Source organism: Pelodiscus sinensis, chromosome 6 (assembly GCF_052426305.1).
Source record: "Pelodiscus sinensis isolate ZL-2025 chromosome 6, ASM5242630v1, whole genome shotgun sequence".
In the NCBI taxonomy this organism is placed as follows: domain Eukaryota; kingdom Metazoa; phylum Chordata; order Testudines; family Trionychidae; genus Pelodiscus; species Pelodiscus sinensis.
The window spans coordinates 16,102,657-16,122,444 of record NC_143057.1 but is presented as its reverse complement, the minus strand read 5'-3'; the positions used below and the strand labels follow the sequence as shown (position 1 = coordinate 16,122,444).

Sequence of the window (19,788 nt, the reverse complement as noted above, 5' to 3'; positions counted from 1 at the left end):
TTCTCAGCTTAGAAAAGAGGAGACCGAGGGGGGATATGATAGAGGTCTATAAAAGCATGACTGGTGTGGAGAGGGTGCATAAAGAAAAGTTCTTCATTAGTTCCCATAATAGAAGGAGTAGAGGACACCAAATGAAATGAAAGGGTAGCAGGCTTCAAACTAATAACAGAAAGTTCTTCTTCACAAAGCAAATAATCAACCTGTGGAACTCCTTGCTGCAGGAGGCTGTGAAGGCTAGAACTAGAACAGAGTTTAAAGAGAAGTTAGATAAAGTCATGGAGGTTGGGTCCATGGAGTGGTATTAGCCAGGGGGTAGAAATGGTGTCCCTGGCCTCTGTTTGTGGAAGGCTAGAGATGGATGGCACGAGACAAATGGCTTGGTCATTGTTTCGGTCCATCCTCTCCATGGTCCCTAGTGTTGGCCTCTGTCAGCAGACAGGCTACTGGGCTAGATGGACCTTTGGTCTGACCTAGTACGGCCATTCTTATGTTCTAAGCTCAGGGCTCAGGGTCGGGGGTCTCACTGGACCACCTTGATTTTCATACAAACCTGCTCCTGGGTGGCCAGGCTGGCAGCTATCCTGCCCTAGACGGCCACTTTCCTGTGCCTAGTGCGGAGGTCGTGGACATTGGAGGCTTTCCCCCAAACCTGGACGAGGTCCACGATCTCCGCACTAGACCAGACGGGCGCCTGCCTCTTGCGGCCCCGGGCAGCCTGGTACCGGGAAGAGGAGGAGGGCTGGGTGGCAGCGGGTGGCTGGCTCGTGCCGTGCCAGGTGCAGGGTCTGCTGAATGGGTGCCTGCAGGCTTGCACCTGGCACGGGCACAGTAGCCAGACCATGCTCCTTTAAGGGCTCCGGGGCCGGGAGGGGGGCAGACAAGTTTCCCTGATGGTGCCCAGAGTGGCCACCAGGGCAAGCTGGGAAGGGCTAGCCTCCCACTAGTTTGAATTAAGGGGCTATACAACCCTTAATTCGAACTACTTAATTCGAACTAGGCGTTAGTCCTCGTAGAATGAGGTTTACGTAGTTCGAATTAAGTACTCTGCTAGTTCGAATTAAGTTCGAACTAGCGGTTTGTATGTGTAGCGCCTATCAAAGTTAATTCAAACTAACGTCTGTTAGTTCGAATTAACTTTGTAGTGTAGACATACCCGAAGAGACTTTTCCAGAGAAGCAGTGGACTGAGGCAGGGTCTTCAAAGGCTGAGAGGCTGAATATGGGCTGCACCAGGTGAAGTGCAGCAAGTTGCCCTTTCCATTGGCAGATCACAAAGCTACAATACAACCCATAATACACTGGGGCTAATGCTTTCCATAAGGAGCAGAATCCAGCCCATAGTCACAAGTATTGTATCAGTTCTCAGGGACTTATATGCAGCAGGACTGACTCAGTAATCCACTAGGTCTTTTCCACATTCCATTCCTGTGTTCTTGAGGGATTGTAGCTTACTGTATAAAGGATGTGAACCTTTCTTGCAAAATAGTTACAGACAAAATAATTAGAGGTCACTTAAGCAGGGTTATGTATCTTTTATTTGTGATGTTTGAATTCCTTAGGTTCATACACTAGGATTGATCTGACAAGTAGTCTTCCATTTTACCCTTTTTTTTAAATATGACTTGAACAGTTAGTGTCGGAGTCTTTTTTCATACAACTGAACCCTTCATTTAATCACAAATAGAACTAAAAATGTCTTGAACATTGCTAAAAATTAACATAATGAACAGCACTGATGCATGGAAGGAAAAAAGGAATAATTTGTTAAAAAAGAGCATCTTCATTAAAAATGACCAAAAAAATCCTCTATCTAATCACTGGGGAAAAAAAACAAAAATTGTGAACACAGAAGCTCAGCTGACTAATTCATTTCTTCAATGGGAGAATATTTTATTAAAGTTTTATTATAATATATTCATTTAAAACCAGAAAAATCTGTTACACAGAAAAGAAACAACCACCCCATTTCAAAGCTTCAACTTTGTTTGGCTAACTTTCAAATAGCGTTGCCTGCTGTTCTCTCATGATGAAAAACAAAAGATCAAATTCGATCCACTAAATTTAGAAGAATAAAACTACAAGGTTATTATTAGTGATTCAGAGGCCACTTTTGGCTTGCTGTACCCAGGAAAAACCCATTCTAAAGATCTCCCTTCCTACAGATATACTGACAGCTTGCTAAGTATTGCGCAATACCCATAACATTGTCCCATTCCTAAAGCACTTATGCGGCAGCATACCTATATTCCTATTTTATACACATTAGATCTTATTCTGTAGTTCTCACATGCAGCCCTCACCTTCTTTTCCTCATTGGAGGGAATGAAAGGAACAAAAACCAAGCTCTTGGAGCTAAATGTTGCCAAAGGCCAGGAACTGAGGCTACTTGATTTTGGGAAGCATAGCTGGATGCAGCTGGGGAAGAAATTCCTGGCAGTAGCACCGTCCAAACCAGGAGCAGGCCAAATATGGCCTGCAGGCTGGATCTGGACTTCCAAACCACCAGATCCAACCTCCAGGCTCAGTAGGAGCCTCAGCCCGAATCCCTGCCTGCCCTGCCCCCACATGCTGCAAACAGCTTTCTGAATGCTGTGAGCCCAGGGGAAAGGGGCAGAGGATTCACATGCTGCGCCCCCTCCTCCCCGCCAGCACAATCTTACAGCTCCCATTGGCGGGAGATCAGGCAGCATGTGAAGTACTCCTTCCCCATGGGCTTGCAGTGTTCAGAGCAGCACACATGACCTCTGCCTGGCTGAAGAACTTGCTGGGCAGGGCTGCTGGCAAGAAGCTACCTAAGTAAGCACCTCCCGGCCACAGCCTGCCTCTGGTATCCCAGCCCCTCCCTCCCCTGCAGCCCTAAATCCATGTAGCCTAAATCCACTGCACCCTTGCTCCTGCACCCATACCCCCTCCCAGACTCTGCACCCTCTCCTATGCCTCTCCTCCAGGACACAACCCCCTCCCAGGCCTTGCATCCCAATCCCCGCACCTTCTCCTGCACTCCTGCCCCAGGTCATAATCCCCTCCCAGATCCTGCACCCCTTCCTACATACCTGTTTCAGATCAGAATCCTCTCCTGCATCCATACCTCCTCCTGGACCCCTTCCTGCACCCCAGTCTCCTGTTCCAAGTCACAGCCCCATCCCTCACCCAAACTTATTCCCAAATCTCAGCCTCTCTCCTGCATCCCAATCCCTTATCCAAAGCTTCCTTCTGCACCCCACCTCCATCCCAGGCCCCACATCTCCTCCATTAATATCATGGAAGAGTGCAGACCTTGACCACTTACCAACTTCTTAGAATGGCCACCCCATCAAAAATGATTGCCCACCCCTGCTCCAAGCCATAGGAATTTCCCCAAATAAGATAATCATGGCAATATATGGGCACTGGGTTTTGCATGAATGTACAAGCTCTCTTTAAGTCTTTGTGGGCTCACATCACATATCACTGCACATCCCACATTATGTAAGACTTGCTGCCTACAGCGGGATAACTTGGAAAGAAACTCAAGTTTCCTACATGCAGTTTCGCCACTTGCTCATGGGCGCCCATGATATGGCTCTTAGCTGTCACTAAGGGAAAACTCCCACTGAAGGTCAATGGAACTTTTCCCGGAGTAAGAACCAAAGGAGGAGTTTGGCATATGACCCCATTGTATTATGTGCATCAAAGAGCAGTGCACCCACAAGAACAGCAATTCCCAAAATTCCTCATCAGTGTTGGTTCTGGGGCAGTTTTGGTTACACAGCAACATCCCAAATTCTGGCATAAAGCCAGCAATGTTCTTGATCAACAAAAGCAGGTTTTTCTTCTTGGATTCCCCTGAAACTGACTGCTATCTTTAGCATTAAGATTAGGTAAGCACCGGAATAAAGATCAATCCCTTTTTTAGAAGGCAAGAAACAGAAGACACAATGGCTATAACCCAAATGAAGGATTTAAGGAGTTAATGGCAAAAACCCCCAGAAGCACACACATATTTGAAGCTGAACTATACAAAAGGCCACAAGAAAGTTAAGAATTCTCCATAGCAATCTAGTGGATGGACTTCCTCTCTTATGTTAAATGGGGTAGTAAGATTTTCATCCATTGAAATTAGTAAGATTTTCATCCATTTTAGTCACTCTCTTGTTTAGTATGCTGATGTGTCTGTATAAAACAGGGCAAGTGATTAGCAACTGAAATAAGACTATATTTATCTCTCATGATGTATTGTCAAGGGTGAAATTAAAAGCTGGACTCATGTTTACAGGACCCTGACTCTCTGCTTTCTCATGCCAGAATTAATTTTAGACTTGTAAATCCGACAATACTCTACACATTGTCATTATTGGGCTGTTAAGAGTCACAGAGATGAGGAAGGAGGAAAATGAGCCATGCCACACTGTTTGAAGCACCTAGGCCAGTGCTGAATTAATCACGTATATTATCTTCAGAAAGACAGAGGACTCTTGCAATTCTTGTTGGGAAATATTTGGCTAGAGTCAATGACAGATACATCACAGTGGTGCAATGACATGCATTTCATTATGTCCTAGCATATTAGCTTTAGGGACTGAGGTTTTCATAGACTTTTTGTAATAATAAACTTGCTTGGGCAGCTATGAGATGCCCATTTCATAACTGCTCACTGGGCCAGACTGCACTTAGCCCTGCACATGAGCGCAAAGAGGAAGGAACTCAGAGCCATTCCTTACTTCTTGTACCTCTGTACAGGGATCAGACCTCAGCACAAGGATAAGACTAACAGCAGCAGCAGCAGCAGAACTGTGCCCAAACAGGATGGGCCAAGTCTGGGTCCATGTTTACACCCCTTTTCTATATCAACGACCACAGGAGGCAAGTACACACTCCATCTTTCAATGGCTGGGGCTGCTCCTGGACTCTTGTAGTGTCATGCCATTGGAATGCTGGCTGAGACAGCCATGATGTCTCTGGGGCCTCTCTGCTGCAGAATCTACAGCAGCCATTAGGGAGAGCACAATAGTTATTAAATTGAACTGAGACCCAATTAAAAAACAATTAAAACAGTTTTTCAAATTTGGTGAAATTATCACAATCACGAAAATATTAACCAAGATAACAGGGAACAAATTCCTGCACATTTTAGAGTTACACTATGTTAATTACACCCAAACAGTATATTAGTAAGTGGCTTTAGTGAAAAGTAGAATGAACATGATTTTGTAGATAAAATGTTAAGCTTTTCAATTTTATCTAGCCATGGTTTGATTTTTTTGCATATAGATTCCACAGATTTGCATCTTCTTTATATAAACTTTCATTGCATATTGCAAAGCTGTGGAAATATCAGTAGTAACCTGCCATTTGTTTTAGCCCTTCAAAATGTTAGAAATTAGAAATACAGGATTTGCCACACCAGACCAGCAGTTATGTCTCCAACTGCGGCTAGAATTAGATAGTTCAGACTAAGGTACAAGAAACCAGGTGATGGATAATTATCATTCACCTTTGCAACAATCCTGTGAAATTCTTGGCCTCAGTGATATTTTGTAGCATTGAGTCCCATGACTAGGCAGTGGTTAAGCACCAGCCAAATTAATATTAAGAAGATCATGTCCCTTAGTGCATTAAAGAGGTAATCTGGTTGCAGAAGAGCTGTGAAAGGGGAAAGAGCACTTTAGTTCAATGTAACAAACTGAAAGTTGAACATTCCTTGAAGGCAAGGGCTAACACTACGGGTTGAACCTATCTAGTCTGGCACTCTCTGGTTCAGCAATATCAGTGGTCCAGCATGATTTGACTAAGCTGGATGTTCATTTATCATGGGTGTGGCCAAATTTCCTGCTGCTTGTAGCCACCAGTCCTGGCTCTCAGTGTTCTGTGCTGTAAGTTACCCTAAGCAGTGGAAGTGTTAGAAATGCTGCTAGACAACATGACTGCCTGTGGTTTGGCAAATTCTCTGGTTCGGCACTGGTCAGGTCCTGCTGGTGCTGGACTAGAGAGGTTCAACATGTATTTGCATAATTCTAAAGATAGGGAAAAACTACTAATTTAGCATGATTTGAGGAGAATCATTTTGATAACACAACATGCCAAATTCCTTAGAAGGCATAGAATATATGGCACTGTTCTATATATTTTCCACTAATTAAACTGGGTCTCTAGAGATCTTCTCTCAGTAAACACTATTAAAATATTTGTAGTGGGCCCATCACCATAGCACACTGTACATGAATTAATGAGTTTACGATGAATAACTTGAGTTCATTGATTTAAATTAGACTGTATGCTGAGAACTGTTATACAATATCTTTCTAGTATGGAAGACAGGCTGTCTTATAAGACACTATTTGCATACAGTACAATCATGCATTATGGTTTTGACCTCACCTTCACACTTACAATTCTTCATTAATTTACCCCTTTTTCCCAACAAAAGGAATATCTTCATCTGGAAAAGAATGAGGTTGGTGGAAAAAGAAATAGGACAGGGCAAAAAAACAGAAGGGAAAAGTTAAATATATGCACCAAACACAGCATATAGGACATTTAGTTCAACTCTAATTACCACCATCCTTCTTTGTACAGATACTGGGCCAGACTGCTGTCAATCACGCTGGTTTAACTCCAGGGCAACTCCGTTGAAATCACTGAGGTTAGTCTGGGTTTACACTGATGTAGCTGGGATCATAATCTGGCCCACTGTCACCTGAGAGCTGAACCAAGAAAATACACAAAGGACACACTGCTAGGTGTGCTAGAGAAAGAACCTTCGTTCTTATGGATGCTGAGGCTCAGTGGCATTTTGGAACATTTACCCACAAACCTTGGCTGGTAGCTAGACCCCAATGTAGGCATAGAAGGCTCCATGCAAAAATCTTGATGAGTTTCCAGGGACTTAATATTGTGCTGAACTTGGAAAACAAAGTACACAAAATCAAAATACACAAAATCTTTCCAGCTAACAATACAGGTTCATTTCCAAAGTACAAATACACAAGTCAGGCTAAAAACCTGAACTGCAATAAAGCTTGAACAATAGGAACATGGAACGTCTTTGTGACTGAAGAATTCCTCCTCAATAGATCAGGAACCAGAAAAAAATGCCAAGTCATTCCTCTCTCACTTGGTAGTCCATATCATTCAGAGGAGGTTCCTAGCAGCATATTTAGAGTTAAGAGCATACATAATGTTGGGAAGCATCTGTGAAAGTAACCTTCTGTCCCTAACTTTCTCACGGGTGGTAATTAACAGGCAGATTCAGCCCAGGAGGCCTCCCATGACCTCTAGCTCTGCAATAAGGCGGAAACGGTATTTCTCTTATGTTCGCCAGTTGGCTCTTTAGCGACACATCCTGGTTGTCATCTCTTTCTGTAAAGCAAAAGAGGGAATTAAAAATCAAAAGGTCACCAGTTTTACAATATGCTCATAGCCTCTGCCCATTTATTATTTGAACATTTCATCACACCAGAGAGAGCCATGTAGCTTCATATGTCACGTGTCTGTGCTATTCTTTGTCATCTTCAAGGACAGTGCATGTAATTGGAAATTAGCATAAAATCTTTTATCATTTCTGACATCTTTAATGCCATCTTAATTCCCTAACTGTGCCAGCTAAATGGCACTCTATCCTACATAAAGGAGATAAATCACCCGCAAAAGTCCTCTTCAGCTATCATGCTGGAAGCATTTTAAATTAATGTAAAAAATGCAATTCCAATTTGTCATTGAACTTGAAAGCAAGTGGAAGAATCATCAGTTCTGAAATATTAAAGGTAAATATTCTAGCTAATTACCACACCCTGAGACACAAATATTAGATCCTCTTAGATTTAAGCTGGAGCTGCAGAGTTTGGGTTCAGAATTGAATCTGGGAAATTTCTCACACATCAGCAATGTTCTGATGTGGGATTTGGTTCAGTCCATTATAGAGATGGATCCAAGCCATGAAGTTTGCGTCTGGACTTTCCTGCCTGGCTCCTTCTTGCCACCAGCCTCACTCTGCCCTGCCAAACCCCCCACCTCCCTTCCTGCTATGCTAGGCAGCCCAGCTCCCTGCACACTGAGCTCCTGGCTCCGCTGGGCAGCCTGCTATAGTGTGCTGAGCTCCTGACCCTGCTGTGGAGTGCCAACCTCCTGGGCCCACAGGGCATCCCCACTGGGTTGTACCTTACTCCCTAGCTGCAGTACACTGGGAAGCCCAGCAGCGGGGACCCAGCCTCCAGCCATCTACCAGGACTTTCTGGTCCTGGAACATCCATGGTCCTGCCGGATGATGGATGTTGCCGGACCAGGTTCAACATGTATTACTTATTAAAACTGCCACAGGATCTTCAGCGTTCATATAAAAAATGCACAGAATTTCAGATTGTAAGTTTCATAAAAAAAAACCCCATGTGTGATCACAGGTCCATTTTATTGTATCTCTATGTCATAATACATAGTAAATGAGCTGCAGGGTCCCCAACTAATCTACTTCTGAAATATCAAGGACTGAGCAAATGCCACTGAGATCAGAATTTGAGTGGCCAGAGAAAATAGCCTTTCCAAAGCTGAGGTTCAGATCACTAACTAGCCACATTGGCTGGCAGTTTAATAACACATGATATGACTGGTTTATACATATGTAACTAGGATCTAAGTGATCATGACTGCTAAAGTATATAGTGTAATGCACAGATAGTTATCAAAGAATATTGATTAATACATGCTTGGTAGCTAGATTTTTTCCTCTAGCAGCTAGTCGTAGGGTAAGACTGGGTGCCCCCTGGAATGGCACCTTCATGGCAGTCAATATATTAGAGGTGTTTCGACTGACCCCCTCTTTAGTTTTTCTTGCCTGCTACTCTGACAGAGGGGAAGGAGGATGGGTATTGGAATGGAGAGGAACAACATATCTTGAAGAACAACGGTTACAGGAAGGTGAGTTTGGGCCGGCAGGCCTCCTGGAGGGGTTTCTCCGCCTCCGGGCCAGTGGGCGGCGCGTCCGCCCCACTGCACAGCCTCTTAAAAAATAGTCCCCCAAGTCTCTAGTCCCAAAGTTCAACTCCCGACCTTCCGCCAGGTTGGGGTGAGAGGCAATTAGTCCAGGGGCCCGGCCTTGCGTCAGGCTGAGAGGGGAGGCAAATGTTCCGGCGCCTGGCCTTCCTAGGGCTTCCTAGCGCTAGCCATGGGCTTTTACCAGCCCGAGCTATTCCCTGGGCCACTTCCTTTCTCCCCCTCAGCTGGTATCTGATCCTCTGGCAGGTCCCCTGGGGAGTTAAGGAGGTTCTCCTCCGGTAGAAGTCCCAGCGGCCTGATCCAGGCCTCAGTGGCTTCCAGGTCCTCTGGCTCTGCAGCAGGCAGGGTTGTCTAGGCTGGCCCTTGGGGGTCCTGCTCATCCAGCAGCTCTGGCAGGCTCTCAGGGCTTGGGGTGCTGGCTGGCACCAGGGTTCAGGGAGGTCCCACTGGTAAGTCAGGTCCTCCTGGCTCTCAGGTACGGCCGGTGGGGCCTGTCAGTTCGGCAGGCACACACGGACCCGGGGTACAGGCGGGCGTCGGGGCTCCAGCAGGGCCTCGGGTTCAGTCAGATCTTTGGGGTCCTTTCCTGCAGGCCCAGCCCCCGCCCCAGTCTCCCTCTCAGGTAGGTCTCCGGTGAGTCAGAGGGCTGGCTGGTTAGTGGGCTGAACCAGGTCTCTGGGGCAGGGAGCTCTGGGCAGGCCCGTCTCCCACTGAGGTTGGGCCCAGACTGAGCTCTCAGCCTGGCTCTTTATAGTCCTAGCCCCGCCCACTGACTTCTGGTCAGGTGATAGGGAGGGGCTAGGCTGTGCCCAAAATGGCTCCCGGAGGGGGATTCCCTCCTTGGGGGTGGTGGGTGGCCTTGCCCCCCCACTACAGTGAATTATTGTTTTTTCTTCTCTGAGAATTTGTTCATGTACATTCCAGTCAGGTGACTCACAAGCCCAAGTTCAGTTAGTGCGGTCAAAGTCTTGCTCTGATTGGCGCACTGCTCATCCAAATGCTGCATTGTTCCTAGCCTGGTGTGTGATTGCATAGTGTGCGGCAAAGGTGCATATAAAGACCAGGTTCTCCTGAGCAGGGATCTGGGACAGGAAGACTGTAGATGAGGCCTGACCGCTGGTGAAGTGTACAGTGAGCGGAGGTGGAGGCGCTCCTGTGAGGTTGTAGCATTCCTGGACGCAGGATACTTACCCATGATATGATGTGTTGAGACAACATGGGTTGACATTTCATTCTATCAGCCACTACTAGAAACAACTGTAGCGACTTCCTATCAATGTAAAAAGCAGGAGTCCTACACGTCAAGGGAAAACAGTCTTTGCTTTCAAGCACTAGAGTACGGATTGGGGTAAAAAAGTGGGAGGAAGATGTCCTGGTTCACGTGGAAATGCAACACCATCTTCAGGGGAAGGCTGGGTGCAGTCGGAGCTGCAGCTTGTCCTTATGTGATACTGTATAGGGGGCTCCGATGTTAGGGCGCTAAACTTGGACTCCCTCTGCTATCAGGAATGCTACCCTGTAAGAAAAGTAGAGCAGGGGGCACATGACCAATGGTTCCAATGGCAGACTTTTCAGCCTGGAAAGGACTAGGTTGAGGTCTCAGGGGAGACCAGTTGGAGAACCTTAAGATACAGGCAGTCCCCGACTTACGTGGATCCGACTTACGTCGGATCCCTAGATACGAACGGAGTGAGGCAACTCCCGCACATGCGCAGCAGCATTCCCGGGGCTCGCTCACCTGGGTCCTAGGATCCTCCTCCTCCTCGGGCCGGCTCCGACTGGGGTCCCGCAGAGCTGCCGGGCAGAGGAAAAGTGCCTCCCCCTGCCAGCAACAGGCTGCCCCCTCCCCTGAGCAACAGGCTGCCGAACAGACAAAAGCAGCCTCTCTGCCCCTCCTCCCCCTATACATGCCGGGCTCCCGGAGCGCAGCAGCGTCCCCGGGGCTCGCTCACCTGGGTCCTAGAATCCACCTCCTCCTCCTCTTCGGCCGGCTCCAACTGGCCTCTGCCTGCAGCAGCTGGCCACAGGGACAGGGATCCCGCAGAGCTGCCGGGCAGAGGAAAAGTGCCTCCCCACGCCCGCTGCCCCCCCCCCCCGCAGCCTCGCATCCTGCACGCCTCCCCCCTCCCCCCCTGCCAGCAACAGGCTGCCCCCTCCCCTGAGCAACAGGCTGCCGAACAGCAGACAAAAGCAGCCTCTCCGCCCCTCCTCCCCCTATACATGCTGGGCTCCCTGGGCAAACAAAGACTCCACCAAAACAAACAAAGTGCTGGCCTCATTGTGTTAGCAAAAAAAGGACCCTCCTCCTAGAACCCTGGGTGGTGTGTGGAAATAAAGCTATTAGCTCAAAGCATGGTGCAGAGCTGTTTGGTATTTGATGAGTTACTCCTTTAGTCCTGAGTTTGTCACAGGGACAGAAATAGATGTGAAATCTTCTGAACAGGGGAACAGACAGCAAAACGAACATTAGAGGGGAGTTAACCTTTCATTATGCTATCCAAAACTAAAACAAATGTTTGGCTAGAGTTTCCCCTACAATATGTACCAGTTCCGACTTACATACAAATTCAACTTAAGAACAAACCTACAGTCCCTATCTTGTACGTAACCCGGGGACTGCCTGTAGAGTCTATCAAAGCCTTTTAAGAATTGGCTGACTATGGCGTCTGCAAACACCAAGTGTCCATATGCACTCAGTTGGAAAACTGATATGGAGGCTAAGTGAACCCTTATGGAAAAGATTGAAAGTCCTTGTTGTTTGAGGTAGAAGAGGTAGGCTAGAATTGAAGGCACCGAATCCAGCTAGGGGGGCAAGCTGTGTGGTGCTGACCAAACTGAAAATCTCTTCCAGTTGTTGAAGTAGGTGGCTCTCATGGAACGTTTACTACTGACAAGGTGAACTTCTCTAACCTGGTCAGCGCATGAGAGCGTCAATGGATTCAGCTATGGAGCTTCCACACTGTGAGGTCTGGATGCTGTAGCCCAGAGGTGGGGAACCTAAGGCTTGGGGGCCAGAGGCAGCACCTGGCTTGCCTGGATCTGGCCCTTGAGACACAGAGCTCACCCCAGCATTGGGGGGAGCCTGCTCTGGCACTCCAGCCTCGCCACTCCTCCACCACCATCCTGCGTAGCTGGAGCACACAAAATCTGCTAGTCTGGGCTCCACTAGGGCCTGGTGCGTGAGGGGGAATGTGGAGAGTGTCTTTCTCCTTCGCAATTGGGCGGGGGGAGGGGGGGCATGTCAGTGAGGATTTGTTGTTGTTTCTTCTTGTGTGTGTCCCCTGACTGATTTTTATTTTGTGTGCGAAGGTCTAGAAAGAGTGGAAGTGGGACCGGAGCCTCCATTGACGTGTCCACATATCAAGTAGGGAGGTGTACCATTGTTGATGGGGCTAAACTGATGCTATCAAAATGACCTAAGCTCAATTCCTTCATATCTTGAGGAGTACCTTGCGGACAAGTGGGATTGGTGGAAAAGAGTACAGGATGTGGCCTCCCCAGTGTAGGAGGAATGCATCTGTTGCGGAGCCTGGGCTGTGATTTTGGAAGGAGCAGAACTGCTAGCACTTCCTGTTGTGCTGAATGGCAAATAGGTCTATCTACCTCACCTTTGGAAGACTGAATTCGTTACTTCCGGGTGAAGCAACCACTCATGGCCATGAAAGGACCTGCTACGGTGGTCCATTAGCACATTCTGCACTGTGGGAAGGTAGGTATATGGCTTGCAGGTATATGGAATGCTCCACAAAGAACATTAAAACTCAGAGCATTAAAACTCCCTGGCATAGGAGAGAGGCGCATGCACCCCCATTTGTTAATACAGAACACTGCCATTGCATTGTCTGTCATAACTAACACACAGTGCCCTGTTAAGTATTGCTGTAAGGTGTGGTAGGTTACAAACCTGTCCAAACCATCATACTGGTTGGTATGCTGAAGCCAGCCAAGCCTGAAGAGGTTGTATCACATAGATACAGGCTGTCAAGTGCCCCAGAAGTTTCAGGCAGTTCTTTGCCATGGTGATAGGAAACTGAGGATGTGAATAATCTTGGTGAGGGTCTGAAACCTCACTTCCTGCAGGAATGCTCTGGCCTGGGTGGAGTCCAGTACTGCCCCTACAAACTCTATTCTCTGGATGGAGGTCAGAGTAGATTTTACTTCATTCATGAGAAGACCCCGACTGTCGAAGGTGGTGCTGATGACTGAGGTGAGGCCTCCACTTGGGTCCTGGAGCAATCCTTGATCAGCCAGTTGTCGAGGTATGGAAATACTTGAACCTGGTGCCTGTGCAGGAACAGGTCCAAGTTCCCCAAGGACAGAGGCTAGTCCTTGGCAGTAACCCAGGGTACGTCTACACTACAACGTTAATTCGAACTAAGTTAGTTCGAATTAGTTAATTCGAACTAAGCTAATTCGAACTAACGGATCCAGACTAAAAAACTAGTTCGAATTAGCGTTTTGCTAATTCGAACTAGCATGTCCACATTAAGTGGACCCTGAACCAGGCTTAAGGATGGCCGGAAGCAGTGCCGGCAGGGCATCAGAGGAGAACTTAGAGCGTGAAGATGCTGTCTCGGGCTAGCCGAGGGCTGTGCTTAAAGGGTCCTGACCCCCACCCCGGACAGACAGTTCTCAGGGGTGCCCCGCGTGCAAAGCAGTCCTGGCTTGGATTGCCCGGAGTACCCACACTGGGCACATCACAGCACTCGGCCATCAGACCGGCTGCACTTGCCGCAGGCTGCCATCTGGGAAGAGGGGGCAATTGGGGGGCTGCAGGAGAGCTTCCACCTCCAGAAGCCCGCAGAGACAGCCCAGTCCTCCCCATTGGGGGCGCGTACCCCATTCCTCCCTCACCTCCTTCCACTTACCCTTCCCTAGCCCCTCTTCTTGATATACAAAATAAAGGACAATTGTGTTCAAAAATGGAATCTGTCTCTATTGAACAAAACTGGGGGAGACTGGGAAAAGGAGGTGGGAGAGGGGAAGAGAGAGGGTGGGAGAGGGGAGGGCAACTAAAATGACCAGGGGTTGGGAACAGGTCCCATATGAAGAGAGGCTAAAGAGACTGGGATTTTCAGGTTAGAAAAGACGAGACGGAGGGGGGACAGGATAGAGGTCTCTAAAAGCAGGAGTTGGGTGGAGAGGGTGCATACAGAAAAGTTCTTCATTAGTTCCCATAAAGAAGGACTAGAGGGCACCAAAGGAAAGGAATGGGTAGCGGGCTTCAAACTAGTAACAGAAAGTTGTTCTTCACAAAGCAAAGAGTCAACCTGTGGAACTCCTTGCTGCAGGAGGCTGTGAAGGCTAGAACTAGAACAGAGTTTAAAGGGAAGTGAGATCAAGTCATGGAGGTTGGGTCCATGGAGTGGTCTTAGCCAGGGGGTAGGAGTGGTGTCCCAGCCCAAAGTTTGTGGAAGGCTGGAGAGGGATGGCACGAGACAAATGGCTTGGTCACTGTCTTCGGTCCATCCCCTCCAGGGTCCCTAGGGTTGGCCACTGTCGGCAGACAGGCTACTGGGCTAGATGGACCTTTGGTCTGACGCAGGACGGCCATTGTAAGCTCAGGGCTCAGGGTCGGGGGTCTCAGTGGACCCCCTTGATTCTCTTGCACACCTGCTCCTGGGTGGCCAGGCTGGCAGCTCTCCTGCCCTAGCCGGCCACTTTCCTGTGTGTAGTGCGGAGATCGTGGACGAGGTCTTGCGGTCTCGGGCAAGCTCCCGGGAGCTGCCAGCCTAGTCCCGGGAAGAGGGGGAGGGCTGGGGAGCATTGGGTGGGTGGCTCGATCCGTGCCAGGTGCAGGGTCTGCTGGCTGGGTGCTGGCAGGCTTGCACCTGGCACGGGCACCGTAGCCAGCCCGTGCCCCTTTAAGGGGTCCGGGGCCGGGAGGGGGGCATAGAGTTTCCCTGGTGTTGGCCAGAGTGGCCACCAGGGCAAGCTGGGGAGGGCTAGCCTCCCACTAGTTCGAATTAAGGGGCTACACTCCCCTTAATTCGAACTAGCTAGTTCGAACTAGGCTTAATCCTCGTAAAATGAGGTTTTCCTAGTTTGAACTAAGCGCTCCGCTAGTTCGAATTAAATTCGAACTAGCGGAGCGCTAGCGTAGCGCCTATGAAAGTTAGTTCGAACTAACGTCCGTTAGTTCGAACTAACTTTGTAGTGTAGACATACCCCCATAGAGTGGCAGCAGCGCGCAGTGGGGGAGGAGAAGGCGGCACTGAGGAGCTGGTGCTGGAGGGCACCGCTTAAAAGCCGGTTCCCCCCAGCACCAGTTCCTGCCTACCCCCCTCGCTGCCTCTTTAGGATGCAGGTCTGTGGAACCAGCAGGTATGGGGAGCCTCCTTGAAAGCTGGCTTCCCGTGAGTATTGGCTCCAGCCTGTCCCCCCTCACCCTCTGCACTGCTGTTTCTCTATCTGAGGCAGCAGCACATGGGAGAGGGGTGAGGCAGATCCGGTGCTTGTGGGGAACCTGCTTTCAGCTAACTCCTCATTGGCACTGACTCCCACTCCGCACCCCTTGGTGCCTACGATACAGAGTGCGTGTAGTTGACAAGATTAAACAATAAGCCAAGGCTTAATGGTTAATCGTGTAGACACGTTGACATCCCAAATCTATGTAACAAAATACAGGACTATGTGGCACTTTAAAGACTAACAAGATGGTTTATTAGATGATGAGCTTTCGTGGGCCAGACCCACTTCCTCAGATCAAATAGTGGAAGAAAATAGTCACAACCATATATACCAAAGGATACAATTTAAAAAAATGAACACACATGAAAAGGACAAATCACATTACAGAACAGAAGGGGGATGTGGGGGGGGGGGGGGGGGAAGGAAGGTGAATGCCAGTGAGTTAATGATATTAGAGGTGGGGAAGGGGAAATGTCTGTGAGTTAATAGTATTAGAGGTGATAATTGGGGAAGCTATCTTTGTAATGTGTAAGATAGCCGGGGTCTTTGTTAAGTCAGGTGCGGAGAGTGTCGAATTTTAGCATGAATGCCAGTTCAGAGGATTCCCTTTCAAGTGCAGATTTGAATGTCTTCTGAAGTAGGATGCAGGTTAGCAGGTCATTAAGACTGTGTCCTTTCTGGTTGAAATGACAAGCAACTGTTTTTTCTTTGTGATCCTGTCTAATGTCTGTTTTGTGGGCATTGATTCTGTGGCGAAGTGTCTGAGACGTTTGTCCAATGTACATAGCAGACGGACACTTTCGGCACATGATAGCATAGATTATATTTGTGGAGGCGCAGGAATATGTATTCTTGATCTTGTAACTCACTAATCTATGTAGTGAGACTTTGGCTATCTGCCATAGGCCTCTGAATCTAACACTGGTTTGGCTTGGCGGACCTCTCTGAAATGTGCTCGCAGCTCTCAAAGGTGCTTCTGGGCTTCTGGTTGACTCTAACCACAGTGTAAAGAAATTGAAATGTAAATAAACGTCATCCTGTCTGCTGTAAGATGATGTTGGGAAGCTGTGCTGTATTTAATATTTTATATGTACAAGCTAAATGCATGGCACCCTAACTCTGCTAACAGACCATACAATCTAAAGATTTTAGCTTGAGTACCTTCCTCCATGGTAGAAATTACTTTACATTAGTTGATCCAATAAAAGATATTAACTCACCTATTTCATGCCTCTAGTATCCTGGGACCAACACAGCTACAACTACACTACATACAGTATGGAATGCTGTCATTCAAGGCTGCTTAAAAGCAAAAGACAACTAGCAGAGAACAGAATGGTAAGCTGTTTTGCCATCATTTTTAGGGGTGGTTAAAAAATAGGGTGAATGTTTCATGAACATTTTCATAAACAAAATTGCATTTTTTAAATAAACCTTATTCCTCAGGTTTTCCCTCCAGAACAATGAAAACTTAAAAGCAACATTAAATGCAATGTACTATACATCTGTATAGTTGTTTGCTTTCTCATACACAAGTGATCCCTATAATCTTGCTACTTTGAAAGGTCAACAGGAATTTCTATCAGCAGACACACAATCGTAAGTAATTTATTGCATATTAATATAGTGCACGCTTACTAAACCCGGTTTCCTGGTAGAAGGATTTTAGGACTTGGGAATTCAACATCATCTGGGTTTTTACTTTTTATTTTAAAGGACAACAAAACACTATTTCTTGATGAGGAAAAAGCAGCTGAAAATACAGATCAGTTCTGTTAACTCTCAGATGTGTACTAGGAAGTGCTGTGAGAGTTTATAAAACTCGATTTTTCCAGACAATATTGTTAAAACAATGAATGGTCATTGAAGTGGCTCAGTGCTGCTACAAGCCCTTCCAGTGCAGTTTGCATTCTTACTCATCTCCACTGAGTGGAGCCAAACACACTGACATTAAACTCAGAGAGTAAATTCTAGAACTTCATTTTTCCATTTGTACATCATCCTCTGAAAATCTGCCACATTGAGAAATTCTTCCCCCACACTCAGGAAAAACAAACTATTGAACAACTTGTTAGCAGCTTCTTGTTGCAAGGTCAATGTCTTTATCCAGGCATCAGCAGGCCTTGTTGGTCATTTCCCATAAGCAAACTGATTAGATATTGATACTTCCTGAAGCAGTGTTAATATCTGCAGATGCTTAACTTATGTGTTTGGAGCCTAGATACCATAGCGATGGGGTCTCTGTAAGCCCAATACGTGGCAGACAAACATTCCTCCTTCTGCAGCTACTTCCACACAACTACTGGAGGAATCAACCAACAGTCTGTCTATTTTTTAAGAGGACAAAGAAGGTGGTTATGCAGATGCACAGAATTGGTGTCAGTAAATCTGCTTATTTTTCAGGATCAGAGGGAAGCAAACTCTTCCCTCCCAGATAAATAATGAGTAGAAAAAGCAACAATTTAAAACTCTACTCAAGAAAAGCAGAGCACAGCTACAACAGTGAGGGGGTCATTAGAAACAGCTAACAGGCCGTGAGAGGTGCCTATGAGATATGGAGTTTATGCACAGTATATCTACTAATGGCTTTAAAAACACTTCCCATGTTAATGCATTTGCAAAGCACAACTGTGAATGCTTTATCTCTGAAGTATTCATGGAGCATGAGCCCGCATTACAATGTCTCCGATTTTTGCTGAGGCAGAATTTTCCCTTTACATTAGTTTAAAAAAACTCTCATTTTGTATCATAAAATATGTAGTGTTGTTTTGTCTGGCTGCAAAATTATTTTCATGGTCTCATCCAACTTACGTCTTCTCTCCATCCTCTACTTGGCCATGTTGGTGCAAGCTGCTCTGTAGTTCCAATCCTGCCTTCACACTCCTATTTAAATGGCCTTCTGTTCTAACACCAGTTTGGTTTTGGTGTTGGAAATGTTTATGGGAGTCAGAGATCAGAACATGAGACTAGGCTGTCACTATTACCATCACTTAGGGCATGCCCACACTAAGGGTATGTCTACACTAGCCCCCTAGTTCAAACTAGGAAAGCTAATGTAGGCATTCGAACTTGCAAATGAAGCGCGGGATTTAAATATCGCGGGCTTTATTTGCATGTTCCCATCCGGTCGCCATTTTTAAATGCCACTAGTCTGGACTAACTGCCCGCAGCTACACGTGGCAGTTAAACGGTAATTCAAACTAAGTCCTTAGTTCGAATTAACTGTTACTCCTCGGGCTACTGAAATTTCAAAATGGCGACCGGATGGGAACATGCAAATAAAGCCCAGGATATTTAAATCCCGGGCTTCATTTGCAACCCCGAACGCCTCATTTGCCTACCTAGCTCGAATTAACGAGCTAGTGTAGACATACCCTAGGGAGTTTTTTTTTAAATAACTTCCCTTATTTCGAAATAACAAGGTGAGTGTCCACACACTCACAGCAAGCCCATTATTTCAAAATAATTTTGAAATAAGGGGTTTGTTATTTCAAAATAACCCCTGCTTGTGATGAGAAATAACATTTATTTTGAAATAGTTATTTTGGGAGTTATTATTTAGAAATAATTTTGTAGTATAGACGTAGACTTAACCAGAGAAGATGTTTCTAAATGGCTACACACTGTTCCCAGGAAGTTAACATCAGAGAAATGGTCAAAGAGACAAGCAAGGGTAAATTCCATCCTATGCAAAGGCACAGGTTCTACTGACTTCAACTAACCTCAGAGTGATATCAACTTTAAAGGTATAGATTATTTTCTTTAGAGGGATGAGTGTGAATGTGTGTTTGCACGAAGACGGGGACTCTTACTTTCTATTTCTAGTCATTCCCCTAAAGAAAATTTACAATAGGAAAGAAAACTAATCAGAAAATGGTTTCTAAAACAGAAATAAAAATTAGTATGAAGAAAATAAAATAAATTATTCTCAGTCACGTTTTAATGGGGTGATTTTGGGGGAGGAAGGGCTGAAAGAAAGGAATGTGACTAAAGGCGACTTTCTGTAGGAGCAATGTCAAGTATTCCATTATAAAATGTGGAGACAATTAGAGCCTTTTGTTTGGTGCTTTCCACAGCAGTCTGTTTTTTCTTGCCAAATAATCTCTCAAATTCACAGCATTGTTTTAAAAAATGCAATATGATTATTCTTCCTTCAAATATTTTAACACAGTGGTTTTCACCCATGGACCACAGGTTAAAAGGCACAGTTCTATGGAAATGGCAACCTTTTTGCATTTCTGGGCACCTAAATATTTTTGGATGGCAGTGAACATGCCTTTGGCAAAATTAGACATTGTCTGTGGACCTCCCAGGGGCCTACGGACCACAGGTTAAAAGGCACATTTCTATGGAAATGGCATCCTTTTGCAGATTCATTAGACATAGCTTGTGGCCCCGAGGATTTGAACCA

The 19,788-nt window shown here is 46.5% G+C and overlaps 1 protein-coding gene across 3 annotated transcripts in view; it reads right to left on the bottom strand.

The window, feature by feature from the left end:
• Positions 1-1,516: 1,516 nt before the first annotated feature.
• Positions 1,517-19,788, bottom strand: part of MOB3B (MOB kinase activator 3B) — a 138,006-nt gene continuing 119,734 nt past the window's right edge. For all 3 annotated transcript variants that reach the window (XM_006127252.5, XM_006127251.5, XM_025186766.3), the window contains one exon: positions 1,517-7,337. In XM_006127252.5, the coding sequence (XP_006127314.1) occupies positions 7,308-7,337 (30 nt within the window). In that variant the 3' untranslated portion in view covers positions 1,517-7,307. The remainder of the gene's footprint in view (positions 7,338-19,788) is intronic.